The sequence below is a fragment of the Phasianus colchicus genome, chromosome 21 (genome assembly GCF_987193195.1).
Source record: "Phasianus colchicus chromosome 21, bPhaCol1.hap1.1, whole genome shotgun sequence".
NCBI lineage: Eukaryota > Metazoa > Chordata > Aves > Galliformes > Phasianidae > Phasianus > Phasianus colchicus.
Genome location: NC_143456.1, coordinates 8439816 through 8464523, shown reverse-complemented (window position 1 = coordinate 8464523; position 24708 = coordinate 8439816). Strand labels below are relative to the sequence as shown.

At 48.3% G+C, this 24708-nt stretch overlaps 1 protein-coding gene across 13 annotated transcripts in view; it reads left to right on the top strand.

Moving 5' to 3' along the window:
* The window catches only part of BCAS3 (BCAS3 microtubule associated cell migration factor), a 304411-nt gene extending 282703 nt beyond the window's left edge, over positions 1-21708 (top strand). For 5 of the 13 annotated variants that reach the window (XM_090122759.1, XM_090122758.1, XM_031591511.2 and 2 more), the window contains 3 exons: positions 4139-4306; positions 10148-10213; positions 20844-21708. In XM_090122759.1, coding sequence (XP_089978885.1) covers positions 4139-4306; positions 10148-10213; positions 20844-20992 — 383 coding nt within the window. In that variant the 3' untranslated portion in view covers positions 20993-21708. Of the gene's footprint in view, positions 1-4138; positions 4354-10147; positions 10214-20843 lie in introns of all 13 variants that reach the window. The other 8 variants (XM_090122761.1, XM_031591512.2, XM_090122772.1 and 5 more) reach the window with 5 other exon arrangements.
* The last annotated feature ends 3000 nt before the right edge of the window (positions 21709-24708 follow it).

Genomic DNA, 24708 nt, shown 5'->3' with positions numbered 1-24708 from the left:
GATTTACTGTTCCTCAGAAGACAGGAAATGGAGCTACTTGATTTCATACTTTAAACAAAGCCGTCCAGAGGTTTAATGAAAAAAATTTCCCCTGGCTTTCGAATTAAAGCGCTGTGGTGAAAGATTTAGCTTGGCTGTTTTGACTTAGAAAAATAACATACTAGAGGCATTAAAATCTTTTGTAAAAATACTTCTTAGCACTAGATTTTTTGGAGGAGAAAATAACCTGGTTTTCTCAGCCTCTGTCGCTAAGGCTAGCTGTGAAACAAAGGGACGCTTCCAAGGCTGGGGTGTTTTTCTTTCCTTCTGTAGAATTTATTTTCCTTTTCTATTAAAAGCCTTGAAACAATTGCAATGTGAAAGACAAATCCTGTGCTTCTAAGCAAGGTAATTTGGTATGAGTGATGGCAGAGCCTCTGCCATTAGGAAAACGTGAGGCGTGCTGGACAGAAGGATGCAGGGCCCAATCCTGCACTGCAGCGTTCAGGGCAGCTCTGCTGGGAGGCTGACATCAGTGGGAGGACACGGGTGGGAGATTGGTACTGGGAGGAAATGGGTTTTAATGGGAATGTTTATGGAGCAGGATCAGCTGGGACCGTTTGGGGCAAGGGAAACTAAACACGCCGGGATTGCAACACAGAGCACTTTCGACCTAAATGTTTAAGCCAAGGTTTCTGCTTGTTCCCTTTGGTTTGGTTTGACGTTGGTTTGTGTTTGTAGTGCAGTGGGTCTGGGAGGCAGGGGGGCATGGCACAGAGCAGCCGATGCTCTTCATTTCCACCCAATTTCATCCTTAGTAAATAAGGGGAGAAGGAAACATCCTGCCAGCCTGAAAGCACGGCGCCGTGGGGTGAAGCACTCACACACATTTAGTCGGTGCCATTTTTTTTCAGCGACTTCAGTGAGGTTTCACCAGGATTTCACAAGTAGCTGCTTGACTCGAGTAGCACCTGATTTGCTTTGAGTTGTTTCTCCTTGTAGGTGGAACTCTCTCCACCATCGGGTGCCAGCTTTGGGGACAGCAGAAAGGCCAGGTGTCACCCAGCGGGGCCGTGCACCCATGGCTGCGTGTAGGCTTTCAGCAGTTGGTGAGGGATGTACCTGTAGCCACCTTCAGCCTTTGTGATCCCAAGTCTGCAGGCAGTGGGATTTGGGGAGAGGGACGCTGCCCTGAGACTGATTTGTACACTTCCCTCTGGCCGACGATGAGAAATTTGATACGTTATCAGCTGAGATGCTGGGACTGACAAAGGGAGAGCGAGGCAGCCAGAGAGAGATTACAATTTAATAAATAGCAAAGATAGGGTTAGCCACTATCAGTTTAAGTTTAATACCATTAGCCCTTGTGCTGGTGGTAGTGATGTATGTAGGACAAAGCACCCAGAGGCTCTGGGGAGTAACCGGCCCGTCTGCGGTTTCAGGCACTTGGCAGGAGAATTTCCCAAGGTGTAAAAATACCCAGGGTGAATCAAAATGATAAAAATGATTTCCCTCTGATACGTCTGCCGACTGTAGGTGCAGCAGCAAGAGGAACAGAAGAGCCATCCTAATCAGTCTCATTTTCCCCAAAACAGATTTTTTTGTTTTGATTTGGGGTTTTTTGTTTTTTTTTTTTTTACATATGAGGGGCACAGAGGCAGTGCTTGGTGCTGTGTGGGATCTGCCTGCTCTGAGCAAGGTCCCTTTCTCCCCACAGCAGTTGGGGAATTGTCACAGGACACCCAGATGGGAATGATGCTGCCAGAGCTGTGCTCGTAACGCGGGGAAAGGGAGTGAAAAGGGAGGGAAGATAAAAACCCGAGCGTCAGCAGCCTTTCGGTTTTTTACAAGAAAGCTTTCTGTGCAGTTAATCCCTCCAACCTGCATCTACATTAACACTTGCACCTCACACGTTGCTGCTAAGAAGTTTTGGCAGCTCCTGGCCCTGATTGCAGAGGTAACGCTACACTTGTCTCCTTTGCTCTCACTCAAGTATCTCTGGAACCAGAGACCAGCACTCTACGAAGTTTCTCCTTGTACACGTATGCAGTCAGCTTGGCAGAGCTTCAAAAGCCATTTGCCTTATTATTCATATGTCTGCTTATAGGAGCAGAAATGCTCCCATTTCTCACTTTCAAAATAAGAGCAGACCCCGGCAGAGAAGAGATTTCTCATCGGTGTTCCTGGCACAGCAGTGTGAGCTCATCACTGCCCTGCTGGGTGTGGGGAGCAGAGTTAGAAGCCCCCGATAGGCAGGTGGGCACATGAACAGCCTTATGGAGAACACCCCAAATCAGCAGGCTCCTGAGGTATGAGCAGAGTGGGGTCTTGGGGTCTCACAAATCCCTATGAAGGATGACTTGAAAAACAAGGCTTCAAAAAAGACCAAATTTTGCTTTTCCTCCTGCAGCAAAGATAGCTGACAACGTGGAAACGTTGCAGAGACTCAGACATAATAGAAATTACTTAGCCTCCTCGCTGCATTTTCTCAAACAAGCTTCAAGAACCCTTGCCTTTAAACAAATTAGGAGACTGAAGTAACCTTATAAATCCAAAGACCCATTAAAAGTTGAAATATTTGGTCATTCCTCCTCTCAGTTCAAACTGGGATTCATCCAGAGTTCAAGTGCGTGTATCGCACGAGAGCCACGGTCCCATTTTGTAGAGGTCCATTTCAGTGTTGATGGTTTTCTAGTGCCAGGAATCTACTCTGCAGCCAGGCAGGGAGATAAATCAAAGCTGTGCGCGCTGATGAAATTCAGGAGCCAGAAGTCACCATTGCAGCCCATATAAATCCCTGGATGCCAGCCCTTGTGCTTTTGTCCGTGCCATTAGAGTTCAAAATTATCTGCCCCTCTTTGCTGATGTATGGATTAACCGGCTGCCCGAGTGTTTACTAACGGTTATCACCCGGTACTTTGGACGTTATCAGAGGAAGGGACGCCTGCCGCAGGGCTCGGTCTCTCACCCTTTCTATTACCACCTGTCAGTGGCAGAGAGTGTGCTGTGAAGCTGTACAGTCACAGAGCACAAGTGTAGATAGTTTCTGACGGCTGATCAAAGGGGAAAACCAAAGGCCTGATAACAAGGACGTGTTTCATGTACTTTTAACTTTGAGAAACATTGGCATTTGCATTTTTTTTTCCCCTCTGCAGGCTGGCAGAAACCAGGCACAATAAATGCTGCGTATTCAGTTACCTAATAGTGGGGTAAAATGGTATGTGCTCGAAGCAACAAAGCCTGACTGCAGCCTTGCTCCAAGTGGGAATGGTTTCAGAGCCTCTGCAGAAGACTTGCTGTATTACAAAGCAGAATGATCTTAATTTGTACTTTGAAGTGGTCTTGAATTCAGAATCTAATCTTTGCATTCGGCAGAGCATCTTATACTGCTGTGAATGAGGTAATAACTGTAAGCCAAAGGGTTCATTCAGTGTCTCTGTAGGTGCATGCGCTCCATCGTAGCCAGCATCCTGGTAAAAGCTCTGCTGATGAAAGGGTCTCTGTTAGCTCCAGTTTCAGCTAACATTTCCCAGTGCAGGGACAGAAAATCCACACAGCCAGGCTGAAAGCAGGGCTTGCTTTTTCCCTTCAGTAGCTGTACCTCAAGCACCAAACAAAGCAACAAGCTGTGTGCCTTTCCCTCGCCAGTGCAGCTCTGCACAAGAGGAAGAATAGGACAGAAACTGCAGTTTGTGGCCAGCAGAGCACAGGGGAAAGTGCTCGACAGCAAAGCAGTGAAAGACAAATCAACTTTCAGACTGATTTCTACTTGTCTAATGTACTTAATAACCTCTACAGATTTTTTTACAATTCCTGATTCTCTTGCCATTTGCATCGGGGTCATTATGCTGGTTGCAGTGACTGGTTGGAGTGCTGGTGGGGTCGTTATGCTGGTTGGGAGCTTCTCCCAGCCCTCACTAGCAAGAGACCAGAACTGTTTGTGTCTGTGATTTAACATTTTTGCTTAAAGCTTCCCAATACCTGGGTCCCTGCTTGCTCCTCGGGCGCTGTTAACACCGACATTTTAACTAACGTGCACAAATTAGCTTTTCAGGAACTCCAAACGCGAGACCTTCTTTCTTTCAAATGCCATAAATATTATAGATGGAAGTACTGTGGTCCCAGGGTCTCCCGAACATCTCCCATTTGTTTGTTGAAGGTGCCTTTGACCGGAGCGTGACCCTGCTGGAGGTGTGCGGGAGCTGGCCCGAGAACTTCGGTCTCCGTCACATGTCTTCCATGGAGCACACTGACGAGGGCCTCCGGGAGCGCCTGGCCGATGCGATGTGCGAATCCCCCAGCAGGGACATAGTGGGATCAGGAACAGGTACAAAGAAGAGGTGTGATCAGAGATCACGTACATCTCACCCAATGGTGATTTTTATTTTTATTTTAAGCTTTGCTTCTCTTTTTCCTCTGCGCTCTACTTCTGACTTTATGGGGGAATCGGTGTGAGAAAAGTCAGAAACCACTGGTAGGTCACTTAAACGTAGTCAGGGAGGCTTAAAGGGACGTGAAATAAAATGCTGGCTTTAAGCTCCCTGGCCATACTGCGGTGATGAGGATGCTCCTCCCTCCCCAGCCAACACAGGAGCATCCCCAGGCTCTGTGCAGATTGCTGCCCTTACCCACGCTGATCCAAACAATGTCATAATTGCACACATCCTAATTTTGTGTCCTGAATAGAGCCGTTGTGAAACTGGTTCCGTAATCCAAATTAATCCATCTTCATCAGTGTCCATTATATTGATAAATTATATCATCTGTTTAAGTAAATGGAATGGCACGTCAGAGATTATGCTGCTCAGAAGGGGCCCAGCGGTAGGAGATGTTCAGAAATGTGAAAGCTCAGTTATTGTGGTTTTATTGTCTCCATTAATTTTGACTTGTGTTAAAAATGCCCTCTAGTAAAAGGTCTAGGCCCATCTTTGATGTGTGCACCGTTTGTGTTGTGACCAGCAGCACACAGCGATGGTGGCTTCTAACATCAGCTGCCAGCTCACTTGTCACTCTTTTGGCAGACTGCCTGGGAAGGAGGAAAGGAGGAACTCAAGCAGTAATGCAGGGGTATGCCAACCTCCAGACATCACAGAAAGGCTGCGTAGGGCAGGAGCTGCTCTTCCTTGCCCTGCTGTGAGCACTCTTAGCTCTGCGCTGCTCCAGCTGGAAGAGGCTCAAGGGCTTTCCCATCAGGGCTTGTCCCTCACTTTGCAGCTCACAGAATCATAGCAGGTCACCACACTGCTACCACCTCCCACTAACTGGAGGAAATTGAAAATCAGCAGTTTAAGTCCCTTCACGTAGCAATAAGCAAACTGCCACATGGTGCACAGCATCCTTTCTACCCCAGATTGTCATTTCTCAAACTCTTTCCTCTGTGTTGCTACTGCTGAAAAAGATGCAGTCATGGGATGTTTTAAAATTCAGTGTTAACAGAAAGGTTGAACTGAGCACTAAGTATGGGTCTCAGTTACACATCTGGTGCATGTTCTCAGTAGCTTGCTGCTTTGGACAAGGCACTGAACATGCTCATGGTTGCTCCATCACTGCAGTGGGAATAGAGATGCCTCACATTTCAGGTGTGGAGTTTAAGAGCTCCTGTTTCCAAAGGGCTGTGAAGATGGAAAACCAGGCTGTGCAAATGGAGAAATGCACTTGTTTCATCACTTATTGACCCATACTGTGAGCAGAATGAACTTCCCCAGATGGATTGGCTCCCCTCAGGTTGGGTACCTTAGGGGAAAGGTGAAGGCAATAATTTCTCTGGAAGCTGAAGCTATCTAGATGTGACAAGTTGAGGTTACTGACTGCCCCAGAAACTTTATATTACACTATAAAACGAGGACTTTGTCAGGGTATTTTCCTTCCTGTATTTTCCTTCCATTTTCACTAGTGCAAGCCAGCTGACACCAGTGAGTGCCAACTTCTTTGCTGTAAGATTAGGCTCAGAATACTGCAGGTGTAAAGACAGAAGGGGACTGTTTACAGAGATGCCATCAATCAGCTGAGATTTCCCCCTGCTATTGCTCTAGACACATAAATCTTCATCACGAGTGTAGGATAGATGCCATCTCAAAGCAGCAAATGTAATCACCATCGCACAGTAGTGAGTAACATGAGCACTGACCCAGCTCACCCCATCCCACTGCCCTGCTCACACTGTCGTTATGCTCCGTGTTCTTCTGCCTGTTGTGGGATTCTCTCTGTCACTAACGTACATTATTCTTAGGATATGGGCATGTGGTGACTCAGTGCGGCCGAGAAAACCTAGTGATAAGGCTGTGAACTCCCGTGCCCTTTCCACTTCCATCCCCTAGCAGCTCTTGAACTGTTCTTCTTAACCAGATGCCCATAAAAAGGACTCTCCTGCTCTGCTGATACCTGGAAAGCTGCACTTGCTCAGGGAGTCGACTGTTGCTCATGCAACATGCGTGACTGCACTCCCGGCAGGCTGCCAGCGGCCGTTTGTCAAACTGGGGATCGCATTAAAGCGCTAGCATCTGTCTGCTGCTTAATAAATGGGAAAGATAAGTTTGGAGGTACATTACCCCTGCTTCAAAGAAGAGGTGTCTTTGTTGGCTCCTAACAAGTAGGATAGTTTTAACTTCCCCCAAATCACTAACATGTTAACAAGCGCAGGCTGAATTGAATTTATCTTTGGAAAACATTCTGTTTTCTGGCCTAGCTCTTCCTCCTTTGGATTCCCTTCCACCCACTCACCTCAATGAAACGACAGCAAGGAGCTCAGCAGAGAGGATGCCATAAATTTGCTTGTTGGTAGTTGATTTCTGTGTTGGTACTGCTTCCAAAGACAGTAATTACATTTCTACATTGGACTCAAAATTACGTGATTTATGAACCTCACTCTAATTATCCTAAAATGACTTACTGTAGCTTGGACTTATACATGCCTTTAACCCTTATTTGTGCTCCTTTAACTCTTTTTAGTCCTTAAACACATTAGTGGAATTTACAAAGTCTTTTTTGAACTGCAACATAGTTAAATATCTAACCCTGAATGTGAAAGTACGTGCTTGCGTAGTGCTCAGGTCCACAGTGTGGACAAAGAAAAAATGGGCAATTGGATGGACACTGAGACTTTATCAAGTGCTCAGCTGAGCCTGACATGCACTTAGTGGCAAGAGATAAATAGATTCCTTTAATGCCTTAACTGTTAGGACATAGCTGACACGTAGATTTATATAGTAATCAGGGCTGATATGCAACAGTAGTGCAGAGGAAGCGCATGCTCATAGTACCCAGACCTCTTTGGGAAGCAGATATTAATGGTATCTTTGTTCCTTACCTACCCCATTGCATTGCAAAGCTGGATCAGCAACACCACACTGGTTCAGCGCCCCGAGCTACTGGCAGAAATCACCCAAAAGTTGGTTATATAGGAAACATCAAGCTGGAGGACACAAAAAGCACGAGTCATAATCCAGCCTTTGCAAGGAAGGGGAATTAGATGGCCTGACAGGTCCTTCCCATCCCTGGGAAGTTGCCAAGGGTTGTCGGGCTGTGGATGGGAGAAGAATCAGGTCTGGAAAATGACCCCCAAAAAGTCTACTTTCCTTCTGACCTAAATGATAACTCCAGTCATCCAGCTAGTTGACTTGATTGGGAAACCAGCTTTGCTCCTTGTTATGCAATTATCCAGACGACCCATGTCTATCTTAAGTGGAGTCTGCTGTACATAAGCTGTCAGCCTAGATACACATTTAATTCCAAAGGAGGCATAAGTTGGCAAAGATGCAAAAATATGTTTTTGCTGCTTCACTTTCTGCCAAACTCTAACTGAAAAAAAATAATTGAAAATCTACTCACCAAATGTTAGTGGTCAGTGACCTCTTGCTTGCAGAGCTTTGTTTTCAAGCAGCTGCATGTTTACATTTGCAGTATAGTTTCTGAGTATGTGCTGGAGTTCCACATTGCATTTTCAATAACAAAAGCAAAGCTAGTATTGTGATTTATGAAACTGCTTCCAAGGGACAGTTCTCAAACTGGACACGCAGAAATCTCCAGCCCAGGCTGGAGCTCTTTGCCTCCAAAAATGCCATAATCAGTAAATCCTCTTATATAGTCCTTCAACAAGTACCTTTCTTACACTTTCAATTGCACTGTGGTCATCTCTAGGCATAGTACTGAAAATCAGCTGTAACTTGGGGCCAGGCCTTTACAGTCTGGTGGAGAGGATGTGTTCTGAACTACACCCATGGAGGATGAGTTCTGCAGCCCCATTTCTGTGCACATGCTGAACCTGGCAAGACAGATTCCTCTTGCACCGTGCTGCTGGTGTGGTTTCTTCTTTGACCACATCCACTCTAGGTGTAGGCTGGCCTTAAAGAAAAGCAGTTTATCTGAACTCCCTGGCTGCAGAGCAGCATGAAACCTTGTGGCTGTGGCCCTGAGGAGAGGTGCTCCCTCAAGCTGGGTGTCAGCCTAGCTCCACTGTTCTCCACTGTCACATGGCTTAGCAAATCGAAACCCATTCCCTACATCTTTCCAGGTTTATTACTACGAAGCACACAGCCCAGGGTAGATTTATTCTTCAGGAGACTTCACACAGCACCTGAGTTTCCTCTGGAAAATTGTCATATATACAATAAGTAAATATTGCTGTGCAGGTTACTGTCAGGACAGGCAATGCTGCAGACTTTGTGTGCGATGCTTGTGCTGCTGCAACTGTCAGCCTCTGCTTTTTCTGCCAGGAACACTCGAGTTTGGCATCTCACAACCCATGCTGCTGGTTCTGAACAGGGAAAGGTGCAACTGTGGCACCATTGTGATGAATAAAACCCACAAGAGCCGAGGACTTGCTACAACATGTAAAGCAAGGTCTTTCGAGCCCTTTATAAAGTTTTGGAAAAAAACAAAAAAAAACCAAAAAAACTATTTATTTTCACTTTCAAAACCCCTGAAAACAATGTCAGCTACCAGCAGTGGCACGTCAGCCGCAGCGGAGATGTGAGCACAGCACAGCCCTGCGCAGGCCCTGCGTAGGAACCTTCTGGATTCCTTCCAGATGTCATCAACAAACTCCTAATGCAATGAAGGAGGCTCGTATGTTGAAGCAAACTCTTTAACCTGATTAATGGGGTGTAAGTAAGTGGAGCTAATTAGAATTGCTGGTAGGGAATGCCCATCCGAGCACTGGGAGCCGCGTTCAGGCCGCTCTGGCTCCCGGCCGCCACACAGGGCCGAGCTGTGCTGTCCCTCAGTTGCCATGGCCCAAAGCCTGATGCAGCTCTTGGCATCTCCGAGCTTGGCAAGCAGGAGCTTCACTTGGTGCTTTTCCTTCCTTCCTTCCTTTCTTCCTCTTTTCTTTCCTCTTCCTTCTAGTCTTTCAAAGTTTTTTTTTCCCCTCTCTCCCTTCAGTTGGTGTCGGTCCTAACTCAGACGTGGGGAATACAAGAGCACAGATCAATCGGTTTTCCCTTTGAAAAGCATTTCTGCAAAGGGATTTCTGCATAGGTTCAATGCAAAATCAGCTCAGGCAGCAAACACAGTGGCATATCAAATAACATTGATGCTAAAAGCAGCCTTTGAACTTTCAGAATATTCATCCCAGGGTCAGAGATTAAATTACCCCCTCAATTAAGTCTAAGAGCTCAATGTTCTTCCTACAAAAGGTTTATTTGGATGAGACTCTTTAAAAAAAAATGAAACTCCAGGGCTCTTGAGGAGCCGCCATTTTTGAAGTGCCAGATGAGGAGAGCAGCGTTTGCACTGCACGCATCTCGATGTGCTTTTGTGGCTTGTTTCCCACGTGCAAGGTGCAGCAGCAAAGGCACTGAGCTCTTCTCCTGCCCTGCCCCACTGCAGGGCTCTCAGGCCCAGAAGATGCATTCAGTCCCCACTGCGGCCCAGCACCCAGCTCAGGGCTGAGAGTGGGATTTCCTCTGGGTCATGCGTCCTTTTAGTGGGGGGGGGAGGGAACGTCGATCCCACAGATGTCTCTGGTGTGAATTCAGGTTCACTGCAGCTTGTAGAAATTCCCGCTGGTGTTTCTGAGGGGCTGATGCTGAGAGACGACTCTGACTTTCTGCTGTTTGATAACAAGTTGGCTGTGTTTATTTCTTCTCGCTCATGGTTTGGGGAGATTCCTTGTATCTTTCTTCTTCTTAAATCAAGGCACTTTTTAAGAACTATTTTATTTTTGATACAGAAACAGCGGGTGAAGTAGCAGTAAAAAACATCACCGCAAAGAGGCACATGGCTTTGAAATGTTTTGGTATGTAACATGACTGTATTGCTCTCAGGTCTGAACTTCTGCACAAAGGCTATTTCTCCTTGCTATAAAAGCAAACTCTGTCAGGTTTCCAAGGGTTACGCACATAGCGTGGTCGTAGGGGAACAAAACAAAAAATATCTAAGTGTTTCAAATCATTTCGCAAATAACATTGTTCTGTTTCTCTCCTTAAATGAACAAGAGTTCCTTTGATTTTTTTTTTTTTTTAAGTCAAATTTAGGATTCTGCTGTTCAGAGCAGAGAGGTCACAAGGCCCTAATGTATTTAGCATTGACTGCCCTCTCTTGTAGTGCGTCTATTAGTCAGTAATTTGATTTGTACCTATTCATTTGCAGTCCCTGCAGGAGCTCTGAGCTGGCCCCAAGTATAATTGGTGCTGTCTCTATTTTTACATCATTAGATTAGCCCCGACTCCTGGCCACTTGTTGTCTGCGCTTGTCTGTCCATTTATACAACCTAATGTAACACAAAATTCATTACTGATCACATTACTTTCAACTCTGAAGCCAGCTTTGTGATAAACATTTTGTTAACCCTTTCTTGCCAGCACACAGACCTGGGGGATAAATGCACTTTCCCTTTGCAGAAAAATCAATACCATAATAAAACAAAGTGCAGTCACATTTCTAGATTTGTCATTCCTCCCAGAGAAAGTAATGGGGAGAAACAAGCACGAGATGACTAAATGATGTCTGTACCCAGGCATCTCGGGCTGCTGTATGCGAAATGAGCTCAGCAGTGTCCTTTCTGCTGGAATATAAAGAAGTGACACCAGATAGGGCCAGCACTCAATTTAAAACTTAATTTCTTACTCATTGTTCTGCAAGTGTTTTAGCTCTTCTGTGCAGGCTGTAATTGGGTTATGACATTATTGGAACTGGACATTTTTCTGCCAGTGCTTTGTCTTCAAGTAGTTAACAGAGAAACAATTCCCTTTCTCCATAGAGATTTGTTATTATGTTGGGGTTTGGTTTGGTTTGGGTTGTGGTTTTCCTTACTAATGATTAAGCAAATAAGTTTTCCTTCTGCAATAATCCAGCACTTCACAGAAAAAATGTGCAGCTCCTTTCTGTCTAGCTTGGTTTTGCTCACGTATGAGTGTTTTGCTGAGCACCTTGTAAAGCATTAAGCTTTTTGCATCACTGAGGCTTCTGCTATTGATTTCAGTGGGAGCAGGAGGAAAGCACGGTAGGTATTCATTTAGGGCTGATTCTGCAGGGAGCTGTGCATCCTAACAGCACTGTTTGCAGTGTCCTAAACATGAGGTGATGCTTTGATGCTTACTATTCAGAGAGATGTGGTTTGGTGCATGCAAAAGCTGTGGATTTTTAACGGGTTTGTTGTTTTTTTTTTTTAAATTGATTTTCTGTTTGTACAGCTTGGCTTGGGAATCTCTTATTTGGGGATTTCTGAATATTTAGAAACATTTCTCAAGCGTTTATTAAATGTTCCCTTTAAAAGCTGGAGGTCTGAAACATGCCCCACGTCGAGGAGTCCTGCACTGAGCAGGGTGCGGGAGGCGAGACGGCCACATGGGATTTTTCCATCTCTAATTTCTGTAATTATCCTGCTGTTCGTCTTACAGTCTTCACGTCATATTTCTATGTAGGATACAACTTAAGGCAAGCATGTATTTCTTTGTAAGTAAAGACCCCCCATCTCCCACCATGTGAAGCAGGTATTTTCACAGCTGCTTGTGAGCCAAAGCTCGTTGCAGCTGCTGATGTGATGGCAGAACGAGGACGAGACAGTTCCTCTCTGTCCTCCCAAAGCCAGCAGCCCTGGAGCAGCTCTGGGACAGAGGCTGGGAGTGTTTCGCTGGTTCAGGGATGGTTGGGCACACTCTGCTCCCATTTCTGCTTGCTGTGCAGTGCAGATCTGCCATGCATCTGGTGTTAACTCTTTGGAAGTTCGAGCCTTTTGTTATCTCCAAATGGCACGTGGCCAGTCTGCCCACTCCATATCCTGCCTAAGTATGACATCAGTGTCACACCAATGTACAGGAGGGCATCTCCTGTTCCCTCGGTTTGGGAAGCAAGATGGCCAAAGTCATGGCAGAGCTCTCATCGGGGAAAACAGGAGAGGAGACTGGAGCACAGAAAGCCATTTCTGCAACAAATTGTTAAGTAGTCAAACTTTTCAATGAACGCTTCTTATTAGAGAGATGCAATGAAGGATGAGTCACCAAACAGCAAAATATACAGTAACACAGCAAAACTCCCATCGGTAAAGTCCAGGTCAAAAGCTGGAGCAATTAAAATGTTCCAGCGTGTTCCAGCCCTTCAGCCCTGCAGCTCTCAGCCTGCAGAGATCCATCGCCACATCTGCTGCTTGGCTCCAGGAGGCAACAGTCGCTCAGCAGGATCCTGGAGTGCCACCTCTGTGACTCTGAGGCCTTCTTCCATCCGTTTGTATCATTTCCTATCATCATACTGTGTTCCTGCCATCACCTCTCATCACCCCCTGTGTTTCCCTAACGGAGTATCAGACAAATAGTAACCTGATTGCTCTGATAATCTAGCCTCGCTATCCGTGTTGGAGTCTCAGAGTATCAGGGCTGGGGGCCATGTCCTTGCTTAACAGCTATTTTGTTGGCTATCTGATGCTTGTCTGCTGCTGGTCAGACAGAATCCAAGGAGCAGGGGGAGGCAGCAAAGAAAAGAAAGAAAAAAAAGGGGATTTTTGCTGGGACAACATCTGCATTGCTCCAATGGGAGCAGTTTTGGTGGCAGCCCCAGGAGCAGGCAGTGCTGTGCCAGCCCGCGGCAGTGCTTGCAATGCTTAGCTCTCCTTCAGGTATCTATCCTAATTCACAGCATGAAAATATTATCTTTCCTTCCATTCCTAGCCAGCTGTCTCCCCACCATGGATAATACATAAAACGGTAGACTTTTATTCATTAACATTTATGGGAAAATGTTAATATTAAACTGTAAGTGAAAAGCCCTATCTTATTGAATTCTTCTGCTGTGTTATTGGGAGCCTAATTACATTTTGCATTTAAATAAAAACCAGATGACGTTCAGGACGGTCAGGCAAGCATTCTGTAAGTGAGAATTTATCTTGCGATCTGGGTAAACAATGTCTCATCATTTAACAGTTATTATAAATAATGGGTTTTTAAGCACTTTGCTGGGAGTTCATATTGGCTCCACACGGGTTGCTCTGAGAGAATCTCCGTGACATCTTCCAGGCATCCGGTGAGGAGGAATCGCATCCTCAGCTCACGTCTCAGGCTGCAGCAGTTTTCATCCTGCTCTCCTCTTGCTGAACATGTCATGTACAGCCCCGTCAGCCCTTACGCTGCCTGCTGCATTTTTAGTGAGATGTTCTAGCTCATGTTTCAAGATCACCCTTGCAGCCAAGATAATGTATTTTGTGGTTGTTGATTTGTTTTGTTTTGTTTAATTTGTTATTTCCTTGGTCAGGGACTTTCTGAGTATCTGCCCAACACATGAACTCTATGTTCACTTCGAAACCCAATGGTGTTGTGAAAGACAAAGGGTCAGTGTCACTTCTCTGGCTGTTTCCAAAGACGTTTTTCTGGGAAGGAGCAGCCCCAGGTGAGCAGAATGGAAGCGGTGCTGGTTTCCCAACCAGGTGCAGCTTGAGATTCTTCTGGTTTTCTCCTATCCCAGAGCACAGCATTTCCATGGAGGGTATCTCCCTCCTGCACGTACCTCACCAAGCAGCTCTTCCCACTGGCTGCTCCATCTCTGAGGCCGGGCTGCCAGGTGGAAATGAGGCAAGGTGGCAATAATCAAAAGGCAGATTAATTAACCCAACAGCCTTCCTCCCCAATCTGGAGGCAGCAGTGGGCAGATGAACTGCACAGGGACAGATCCTTACCCTGAAATCCGGACTTGAGCTTCAGATATCACTTCTGTCAAGACTCCATTTTTATGTCTAACATCAAGATTTGAAGCTAAATAATAATGCATGGTGTACTGAGGGCCCGAAGCAATCCTGTGAGCAAGGAGCCCAGCAGGTGGGCTGTAGTTTTCCAGCTAATACCCAATGCAGGACTTGATTTTAAGAGTGTACCTGCAAGCTCTAAGCACTTTGTAGAATTGGGTCTGTTTAGAAAACAAGTTTGCTTAAAGCAACACCATCTTCAAAATAATTGGCTGAGTAGACTGAATGAATTCTGTTTGGAACTGGAGATGTTTGGAGTTTCTCAGTGATGCTGAGATCTGCTCACAGGGGATGGAAGGGGGAGAGCTCTGCTCCATAGTTTCCCACCTAAGCTGCTGGGGCTGGAAAGCCCTGAGGTGCTTAGAGGAGCAGACGAGGCTCATCCTGGTGACATCATTTGTGTGGCTGCGTGCACTTTAGCACAGACTTTCTGATTTGGACCAGCTGGGCATCTGCTCCCCCCAAACATTCAGCTTTTCCTTTTGAATCAAACCCAAATTCCAGTCCATTCCAGCTTCCTCATCATCATCCTTCTGCACTGGGGAGATGGCCTAGAGCTGCTCGGCGGCTTCCTCACTTCCAGAGATCCACTTTGTGTCAGAAGTGCTACAAGTGGTGCCGGAATTATTTGCTTTGTAATATTATACTTTTAAGATGAACTCAGCAATGCGTTTTTGTCAGAAGCACATAATCCTCCCGACGCATGCGAGGTGCACACGGGGGCACACGCCATTGTCCTCTCATCGCTTTATCTTCCCAATGGCAAACTTATAAGGAAATCCCATAATCAAGGCAGCCTCACAAGAGGGGAAGAAATTGGTCTTAGATACGAAATGGGAAGAGGTTGATCTCCTCCAGAACTCCCAAAGGCTGTGGGTGCCATGGACTCCAGGCACGGTGTGTGCTGCAGGGCTGCTGTTGTGAACACACAGATTGCATTCCCTTCCTGCTTCCCTCTGTGGGTGCAGAGGCTGACAGAGGGGTCACTATTGAGCAACCCATAACCCTGGGTACGAGAGCCCAAACCCAGGAGTTTTAATACAGTGTTCTCTCAGTGAATGCTTTTGGTCTGACCTACACAGATGTGCTGCTTGCGTAAGTGAAGGTACACAGTCATTCTACCTAAATAATGCTCACAAATGTGTGCTCTGGCCTGCACAGGGAAGTGTGTGTCCCATGTAAGGCACGTGGTGATCCTGACACCAGCAACGTGCTGCAGCTTACAGGGTGGGATAGGAGGGAGTGCCTTTACACCACAACAAATGAGTGTCAGCATCCCCATGTTTAAAACCCAACTGGAAATCTTGCATGAGGAGCTGTGGGATTACACCATGAGCACTGGCCACAGAAATCTGCTCTCTGTAACCATTCCAGTTCTTGAAATTTCACATACTGGCTGCAACGGGTGACTCATCCTCCTCAAGTGCCATTTAGGTAGGAAAGTACCCTAACCCTCTTCCCAAAAATATATACAGCTCGAAGGAACTTGAGATTATTTTTTGAAAGCTCTGCTGTGAAAGTGCCTCTCACGGAGATTATTGTCTCTCTAAATGCTCGTCCTTTATCTGGTGCACTTTTCACCTTCCATAAAACGTTTGGCGTCAGGTCTGGCAGGATGCCGGAGCCTTGGGGCTCATGCTGCATGGAATCCAGAGCTGTGGAGCTTTTGGGTTTCTCGTTCTAAGCAAAAAAACAAGCTTTTTTTATTATTATTATTTTTCATAGACCTTTTAAAGAGTTTTGTAAGTTCTTTGGAAGTTCACACATTGCAATCTTTTGTCGGTATCTCAGCAATCTCTCCACGTGTGGAGCATTTCTGTTAGCTCAGTTCTGTGCGTGTTGGATGTTTGGCATCCTAGCACTGAAATAAGGCACTTGAAATGAAATGTGCAGTCTCCGAGGGGCTCTGATGTGCAGAAGTCTCAGTCTACGTCCCCCTGGCGATCCCCTGCCTTCCATGCCCCTGCTCTACCTGCTGCATCCTGCACCTGCTTTCCAAGATGCCAGCTTCCATCTCCAAGTGCATCACGTTAACAAACTCTACGTGGACTCAGCATTAGAGTTACCATAAGGTAGTCTGACAGCAGCTAATATTTTACATAGGCCATGGAGCTTCAGAGGAGCTGTACAGGCAGTGGTTGCAAGTCTCCTTGACTTTGCAAATTTAATGCGGGTGCTCCCATGGTGTTTCAACGTTTTAAAAGGTGCAGCAGGATGAAACGCTTTTAATACGGGGGTTGATTTTCAGTGTTCAAGTGCCACAGTGCTACATTTGTTTGGAAAAATGAGTTCTTTGGAGCAGGTCTGCAGCGGCCACGTGGAGCACTGCAGGGAATGGTCCCTGAGCTGCCCCCACCTGAGTGCAGGGAGAGCAGGTTGAGTGGGCTGGGAGAAATGGCAGTGATCATCCTTTTTAAGCATGCAAAGAGATCTAATGAGTGCTCAGTGCTTGCACTTCAACGTTCAAGCTCATTGTGTGTCAGCGTACCCAGCCCTGCTGGTCGTGCTGCAGGGTGCAGGGTGAGCAGAGCTGTATGCTGAGCTCCCTTCTCTGCATGAGAGTGCATCGCAAGCAGCAAAATGAAAATGTTTGTCACCCATTCTTTGGGGAGTGTCGTGTAAATTGCAGACAGTTTAAGAGATCCTCAGGACTTGCACTGTGTTAATATCAACTGCCCTTTAGTGTTCGCTCTGTATAGGATTCTTTTGAATGAGAATCCAGATGGCAGAAGATACATAATTATTATTCATTACAGTTAATAAGTAACATTTGGGAGCCCCAGTCTGCTCTGCAAGTCCCCCGTGATGGGCATTGAGCAAATATACGAGTAACAATTAGTCCTTGCTGCAGAGTATTTTACAATTTCAGCTGCAGAGAAGGAGGTGAGAGGAACCTGAGCATTCATCTGGGAGCAAGGAGTTGGCCATGGCTTGGGGCTGTGCCCAAGAAGGAAGGGAAAATGTTATCTGTGATTGTAAAGCAGGGCTCTCACTTTGGCCTCGTAGCTGCTGCTGCAAAACGTGGCTGGGGAGAGGCACAGCATGCCTGCTGCTTCCCCATACACAGCCCATGGGAAATGCCCGCTTTGCTTTGCACCCTGTGCCCACCTTGTGCCCAGCCCACGTCCCACACCCACCCCATGCCCTGGCACAGGGGCCGGGAAGCTGCTGCCCAGCAGCCCCAGCTCATAGGGGAGCCCAAAAACTTCCCTGAAATAATTGCGATGAATGACAGCACCGAAATCAAGGAGATGCGAGCCCTGCCGGCCATTACCCCGCTTCCTGCATTCCTACTTGTTAATTGTATAATTCCTAACGAGTCTTGATGCGTCCGATGGACTTTCCAATACGTGCTCACTCCGACGCTTCCTCCCCTCCCCTCCCTCCCTCGGCAGAGACCTCGTTCCTTTAAAAACCCCATCCTTAAAAATCAGAAATACTCAGCCCAGAGAAAGGAAAAGGGAACTTGACATTAGTTGAGCTTGAAAGGCTTGGTGCTGTGAAAAGTGACTGACGTGTGAAAAGAGGCTACAATTAGTTCTTTCCCCGAGCGCTCTCCCATTCAGCGCAGGGTCACTCCTTCAGCGAGCCGCGGCTTTGAGGGTAATGTGTTGTGACAGTTTGAGATGATGAAGAATAATTCTTGTATTCAGAGTTGCTGCCGCTTCCCCGCTGCCCCGACACATCAGGCTGCTGTCGTTGGATCACTCATCCCGGCCAGGGCTCGCACAGCACTGGGGACGAGAGGGGAAGGTTGGCTCTGCTGGCACGGGGGGCTCCGGGGGGGTCTGAAACGGTGCGTGACCGCCTGGTGTAGGGGAAGGAGAAAGGGAAAACCATTAGAAGAAATAATGCACTGGAGAGGAGATTTTTGAGTAGGCATAAAGGAGATACCACGGCTTCGAGTGGACCGCTGCGGCGAGAGCACAAATCAGAAAGGCAGCATAATTTATGAGTGTTCCGGGCAAAAGAGGGCTATATAGATTTTCTTCAGGCATTGAATTAATGCGCCATATAAAATGGTTTCACATTTAGGCTTGGCAGGACTTTCTCCCTTTCTAATTCGTTGACAGTTCCTAGAGCTTTCTGGAAGCGACGGCGGTCTCTGTGGGACGGGGGGTCATCGTGCCCCCACACCCTGAGCATCCCGGGCTGCTCCTCCTCCTCCTCCTCATCCCCACATCGTCTCTGGGCTCTGGGGAGGCAGAGTGGCTCAGCTGCCAGTTCAGGGACAAGATCACAAGGGGTTGATGCTGCTGGTGCTGCTGCCCGGGCATCACACTCACTGTGGGCTGTGGGGTTACAGCAGCGGTTCCCCCATTGCAGGCACAGTGCTGCCAGCTGCCCTGCAGTGACTCTCCTCATGGCTTCAGCAGATGTTGCTGCTGCTGCTCCTTCATCTTCTTTTCCTGTCTGTGGTTTTTTCTCTCTTTTTTTTTTTTTTTTTTTAGGCCAGGCAGAACTCTGCGAGCCGTTTCCTCCGGGGACACGGGGCAGGTTTTAGTATTTACGTTTCCAGTATTAGCATCTATTTGTATTTGTGTTTGTTTTTCACGGGCTTTCAAATGCCTCAGGGAGCCGTTTCTGGGCCCAAAATCATGCAAGTGCTGGTCTTCTCACAGTATTTCATTTCCTTGATGGTGGAAACGCAAGGAGAAGAGCAGGTCTCATGTTATTTTGACCCCATGAATAGCTCCCAGGGGCCCCTTTCTTCCTTCTCCCACCCACTCTCCCCCCAAATCAAATATTTAGGTTTCTGCAAAGCCTGACTTCTCAACCCTGGTTATCTTGCTTCAGCAGAAGCAAATTGCAGTTATTACAAAATAGCCAGAGAGTCTATAAGGCAGAATGGGTCTGATACGATGCACAATTTGTTGGCTACCGTACAAGTTCATTATAGTGCATCATAAGCAGTTGTTTTACTGGTACATTTAAGGAAGTTAATGCATCTCGACAGTGTGTGCACGGGGGAGTGCAGACACAATAACCCTCAGACATGCTGGGGCCGAGGCTGTCCATGGCAGAACTCAGCCACAGCTGCACAGCCCCTCACCCTGCCCTGCATCCCCAGCTCTCCTGGGTGTGTTCCTTCCCAGCGGGCGTTCTCCTGGCACACTGGGCTGGTGGGGTCACCTCCTTCCAGCAATGTGGGGCTGTGCCGTGGTCATGCTGTTGTGCTGCAGTTCAGGTGTGGGGGCTGCTCCCCTCCAAACCCAGAGCAGGCTCTAGGGCTGGAAAACTTGCCTGGCAGCAGCCAGGGGAGCTCTCTGCCCCCAGCAAAGCACTGTGCCCGTCCTTTACCTCTCATTCTGTTTTCCCAGCTGGCATCAGCCTCTGCAGTGCCACCCCCTGGCAGGCCCCGCAGAGGTGACACAGCTGCCACAGCCCCAGCACGCAGCATCCCCACATCCCATCCCATGGCCAGCAGTGAGGCCACAGCGATGCGCAGGATGGGATGGAGCGCAAGAAACGCACCCCCACTGCCTTTTGCTCCAGTTACTGCTAAACAACACAAACCTGAAAATCAGTTATAGCCAAAAAAGAGCTGGGGGACATTGGGAGCAGCCCCATACATCAGGCTGGGATGCAGTGAGCCCGTGGCTCTGCCCATGGCTGCCCGGTGCAGGCGGTGACGTGGGGCCGTAACCAGAGCCAGCTGTGCAGGGGAGATAAAAGCACCAAATCAGACGGGATAAGCACAACATTAGTGTGGGATACAGTGCTCAGTTCTGATTTAAATTACTGTTTTTACTTCCTGAACTCATGGGAGAGTGAGGATGTGAGGAAAATGAAGAGGTTTATGCAGGCACATTCCTTAACGAAACACTGGTGTGGAATGGTGATTAATACAGCTGAGGTCATTATCGGCGCTGCTTGGAGAGTGACCCATTTCCTGCAGGTTTGTTCTCCATCTACCCTGAGCACACTGTCCCCACTGCAGGGCACTTATCCCCACTGCAGCACCTCCAGACACAGGGCTGTGTCTCCCAGCCCTGGTGGTGGCCCTGGGGGATGCTTTTTGCTTAGGTGACTTTCTGCTTTTGCTGTACACTTTGCCTATGGACACATCCCTTATCTCACAGTCCCATTGCAGCAAATGTGTGCAGAGCACTGTGCCCAAACCTCCGGCCTGTGCCCTGTCCCCCGTGTGTGCTTAGGTTCTGCCTGATCTCATGGCTTTGTGTCGCTGCTGAGTGTCAGGCAGGGTGATGCTGCCCAGGTGCACCGCTGCACACTGCCTCTGAGTCAGCTGCAGGGTTCAAGTGGCTCACAGAGAGGGCACGGCTGCACACAGTGCTCTGTGCACACAAAAATCCTCGTGCTGCAAGATTAGGGAGTGGGAAGGGCTTTGAGAGGTCAGCAAGGGCAGGAGGTGGCACGCTGAGTGCAACTGGGAGGGGGAGAGCTTCAATGAGTCCTCTTTTGCTGTAGGGTGCATAGCAGTGGGGGCGTTTTCTTCTCCCTCAAAGAAGCAGGAACTGATGCCCAGTTTTGTAGAAAGGCCCTGCTGGGGAGTTAAGGATGTTCCCTCGTCTGCCTCCCTGCCCTTCACACCCTGCTCAGTTCAGCTGTGAGCAAACCCACACCTGGATCCTGCAAACCCCAAGTGGTCGGCCGCACTGATGCCCACCTAACAGCACTGTGGGTTCTTTTATCTGAAGCACTAACCAGGGCCTCTTCTCTCTTCCTATTGCAGAGCTTCAGCGAGAGGGAAGCATAGAGACGCTCAGTAACAGCTCCGGGTCCACCAGTGGAAGTATTCCTCGCAATTTCGATGGCTACAGATCGCCCCTCCCGACTAATGAGAACCAGCCCCTCAGCCTCTTCCCCACAGGCTTCCCCTGAGTTCGTCAATCACAAGAGGAGAGATGGGGACAGGGTAACGAGCCGCCTCTCTGCCCAAGCAATCCGATGTGCCCGCTGCCCGCTGCGCGCTGGATGGTTCTGTTACCCTGATTGATATCAGCAACTCTTCCACGTAAACCTTCCTGGAACGTACTCACAAAACCTTGACTTTGTTTTCTGTGCAATACGAAGAGACTCCATCTTCAATCTCGCTAGCTCCGCGGCCGCTTTGTTCGCTGTGTTCGGGAAGAGGTTGGTTGAGGAGGAATCTGTCTGAGCCGTTCTTGGCCGAGCACGTGGTGTCACAGCTGCTCTCTGCTTTCTGTGTTCGGAGACGAAGGGAATCTCTGCACTATGGAGCTGCAGACATCTGCAAAGTGCCGAGCGGTAACGAGTGAGCTCCGGAGAATGGGAGTTCAGGGGCGTTTGTGGACAGGGCTGATGGTGTTTCCTCTCCCCGGTTGCGCTCCTTGCTGCCCTCCTTCCCCCTGTACTGATGCCAGGAGTATTACAAGTGGGAAATGTTTCTTTTTGTTCTTTGGAAGAATGATCTCTCTTGCTCCAGTTTTATTCTAGCCATGTATTCTAGAAACATACATAATTGACTAACTGCAGTCACAGATTTCTCATCTTTGGTTATAAACGTTGTTCACTGGAACTCGGCTGTCTGTCCAGAAATGCATGTGTCATTGAATAAATCGAAGTTAAACCTGAAACTGCTCAGATGTCCATGTTGGGGCACCACGTGTCGTGGCTGTGGCTGTGTCCATTGCTGCCTGCAGCACTGCAGGGCGGCGGGGAAGAGATGTATGCAGCCCCCAGAGTGCATCACACAGTGACACCGCAGGCTCACACTGTAACCACACGAATTCCTACATCCATCTCAGGCAGCTCCTGTTGGGAACAGAGGGTGAGCTGGGACTGTCAGCTCATGACATTTCCTTCCCACTGCTTGTTTGGAATAGACGCCGTTTGAGTCATGGAAATGAGAGGAAACTATCGAAAGCCACAAATCTTTGTGCGCTCCTAAAGCCGCCCCCAGCGGCACTGAGCGCTGCAGGACTGGCCACCCTCTTCCTCCTCCGTCCCCAAACACCAAATATCAAATTCACTCTTGGGTTGGAGATATATATATATATTTTTTTAGCTGTAGTGCCATTCCTCAGATCTCCAAAGCTTTTTTTTTTTTTTTTCCCCTCTATCTTCAGATTTGGAAACCGGTAATAAAAGCTGTGAGTCTGCAGTCTGCAGCCATTGCTTCGGTTTCTTGCTTTGGTTTTCAGTCTGTCTTTTCTCAGGCAGAAAAAAGAAAAAAGAAAAAACTTCTTTGGGATGGAATCAGAGGAGAGTTTGCCCGTCGGTGCAGCACACAGCTCCAGCCCAGTGGCTATATGCTATATCTGCACTCGCTGGCTCTGCTGTAATGCTGTGTTTCTTTTATGTCCATAAAGTAATGGATGGAAGCGAGCGCTGGGGCAGGGCTGCCATTGTGAGCAAATGGAACCTCGGGGTCAAGTCAGTCCACACCAGTTGGGGTTTTGAACACGGTTCAAGCCAAGGTCAGCTCCAAAAGTTCAAACGAAATCCAGATTAACACATACAGAAGGGATTGTGCTGTCACCGCCATCCTTGCTTCCTTTCAGCCTTCCCAAAGAGCAAACGTAAGGGACAACGTTCCTCCCGAGCAGCAGCCGCCACTCATCCTCTGTGTGAGCACACGGCCGGCCGGTGGTGTCATTGGAAATGTATTTGTTGTTGGCAGGCATTAAATCACTTTTTATAAGTGCTGCAAGAAGGCCATGTGGAAATTCCCGGCCTGCGAGAAGCTCCTTTGAATCGGGATGTTTTGTTTTAAGGGGGGGGGGGAACTACAAACTGAGGCTGTACCAAAATATTTTCAGTCTGGTTCATTGAAAAGAATGTCCTACATTCCCTGCTGCCGATAGCCCCATAGCCAAAGGGGGAAGAGAGCCGAGAGCTTAGCAAAAACAAGACCTAGCCAGGGTGCCGTTTCACTCTGGTGCGATGCTGGCACAGGTGAGCCAGCAAGGAACTGAACCCAGCTCCCCAAGAGCCAGCGCTGTGTTGTGGCAATAGTCCAGCATGCTCCCAATGCTGTGCACAGCAGCAGAGTGGGGCCCGAATGATGCCCTCCCCTGGGAGCAGCTGGTTCCAGGTGAAGCTGTGATCTGAGAGACCTCCACCCCCAGTTCCTATCGATGGAGGTTTTCAGCTTGCAGACACGATGCAGAGCTCAGTGAGAGGCACACAGGGCTTCAGCTGAGCGCATCCCACAGCGGTGGTGGCCATGTGGGTGAGGGTCTGCAGTGCCATTGCTGCTCCCTGATAGAAAACACTGCCTCGCAAAGACCTCGCAAAGACAGGAGGGGCTGCCAGGTCTGAAACTGCTTCCAGTAGTGGTGAGCAACAGCCTCCTGCTGAGTTCAAAAGGCAAAACGTCTCATTCGGAGCAGGGCAGACTGTATATCACTGCGCACGAAGTGGAGCTCTTCTATTAAAAGTTGAGTTCAGGTTTCAGGAATTAATGTGAATTATTGCTTTCTCCTCCCGGCCCTCTCACGACAACAAGCACACACGCGCTGCACGCTTCGGATGGAAGCAGCAGCCCTTCTCCCAGAGCTCCATCTCTCCGTTTCGGAGGATCCGAGCGCTGTCCGCGTTCCTCGCTGCTTTCCTTGGCCGGTTGCTGCTCAGGGTAGGAACGTTTGCGCCATTTCCTGTTGTCTTTCTCTTCTGCTCCTGAGATATTGTAAAAATGTTCGGTATCCTGCAGTAGGTTGTAATCACTTCGCCTTAATGTTTCGCAGCTGCGAAGCGTAACTTTAAACCCGGCCATTTGGACGCTCGCAATTAGCGGCTCAATGGGGGCCGAGAGCTTCTTTGTGATTGCAAAAGGAGAAAACGAAACTTTTGGGGTTTTTTTTTTTTCAATTTAAATGGGGGAGGGTGGGGAGGGAAACCGGGGAACAGAAGGGCTGGAGGTGAGGGGTGTTTTAACACAATAAGTGGCTGGAGAGAAATAACCAAACCGGCCGTGCCCCGGCTCTCCCTGCCTCCTGCCCAGCGCTGGCACTGCTGTCCTGTACAGCACCAGGAGAGGTGTTGCACTCCAAGGGATGCCAGAAAGAGCTCTGACAGGCATCAATCAGTCCAGAACATGGGGTGTGGGGTGAAGGGCAGCACTGTGGGGGTGGAGGAAGGTGGCTCAGCCCCACTGTCCCCACGCTGCCCAGCTGTCCTGCAGCACTGCCCCGTCCCCATGCCACCAACACAGTGTGCATGAGCACAGGGCCAGGCTTTGGCAGAGTTGGTGGCCAGGTTTAAGCAGAGCTATTTGTGAATATTAGGCCTTTTGAAAATGGGGTCCATTGAACCGTGTGCCGTTGCTAATGGAACACAAGTATAAGCCGAGGCTTGCACTGCAGCATCCTCATCTCCTCCGTCGGACAGCGGTGTTCCTGCTGTGCTCTCCCCTCGTGCACATTTCTGGAACAGGTCTCGCTTACACCTTTACCCATGAAAGCAGAGGATGCGATTCAGAGGCGATGGAGTCCCCATTGCAGTGGCAGAGCCGATGCCTGCCTGTCCCTGTGGGTCACCACTGCTGCCAGGGCTGATCCCAGCTCTGACTCCTTCTGGGGATTTCAGCTCTGGATTTGTTTCCTTTTGTCTGGCAGTGTCCTGTATGAGCCGGG